Source organism: Apaloderma vittatum, unplaced genomic scaffold (assembly GCF_000703405.1).
Source record: "Apaloderma vittatum isolate BGI_N311 unplaced genomic scaffold, ASM70340v1 scaffold38788, whole genome shotgun sequence".
In the NCBI taxonomy this organism is placed as follows: Eukaryota; Metazoa; Chordata; class Aves; order Trogoniformes; family Trogonidae; genus Apaloderma; species Apaloderma vittatum.
In genome coordinates, this window is record NW_009733079.1 from 891 (window position 1) to 1464 (window position 574).

General features: G+C 58.9%; 1 protein-coding gene across 1 annotated transcript in view; it reads right to left on the reverse strand.

Annotated features, from left to right (window-relative positions):
* Window positions 1-344: 344 nt before the first annotated feature.
* The window catches only part of GEMIN4 (gem (nuclear organelle) associated protein 4), a gene marked incomplete at its 5' end in the record, with an annotated part of 2781 nt that continues 2551 nt past the window's right edge, over window positions 345-574 (reverse strand). Inside the window, one exon of the mRNA XM_009875735.1 lies at window positions 345-574. This exon is cut by the window's right edge and continues 2551 nt beyond it. Within this exon, the coding sequence (XP_009874037.1) occupies window positions 345-574 (230 nt within the window).

Sequence of the window (574 nt, forward strand, 5' to 3'; positions counted from 1 at the left end):
GCAGGGAAGCTGGAGGGAAACAATTTCCCTGATGCCAGAGGCTGCCAGGCTCTCGGTATAAATCCAAACTGCCAGCAGGCAAGGCTGGAGCGCGGGGACCGGCAGCTTGGCTCGGGATCAGCTGTGTCAACAGCTCTTCCCACTGGAAAATTAGAGTGGTTGCTCCTACTCAGCTTTACACGGCCCCTTTGCCGCTTTAAGAGAGGTTGGGTGAAAACAGAGCAAGGGAAAAACAAGTTCAAATGAGAAAACCAGACAGGGTTTATTACAGATCTTACAACTTTCCATGTAAGGGGTCTCCTGAGGCAGGGTCCGTGCTCTCCTCTGTCACTGTCCCCAGCTTCTCAGGCCGTCTCCCCAGCCGAGCGGGCTCCCAGCTTGCTGAGCTTCTGCAGGAGGGTGCCACGCAGCTCCTCGTCAGCGACGTTGTCCGTGATGGACTCCAGGAAGTGCCTCTCGTTGGCCCTCCGCAGCGCGTTGCTGGGGGACGTATCGGTGCTGCTGAAGGCCTCGTACTGCGAGAGGATCTCCAACGCTGCCACCACCAGCGGCTCGCCGCACCCCTTCCCCCGCG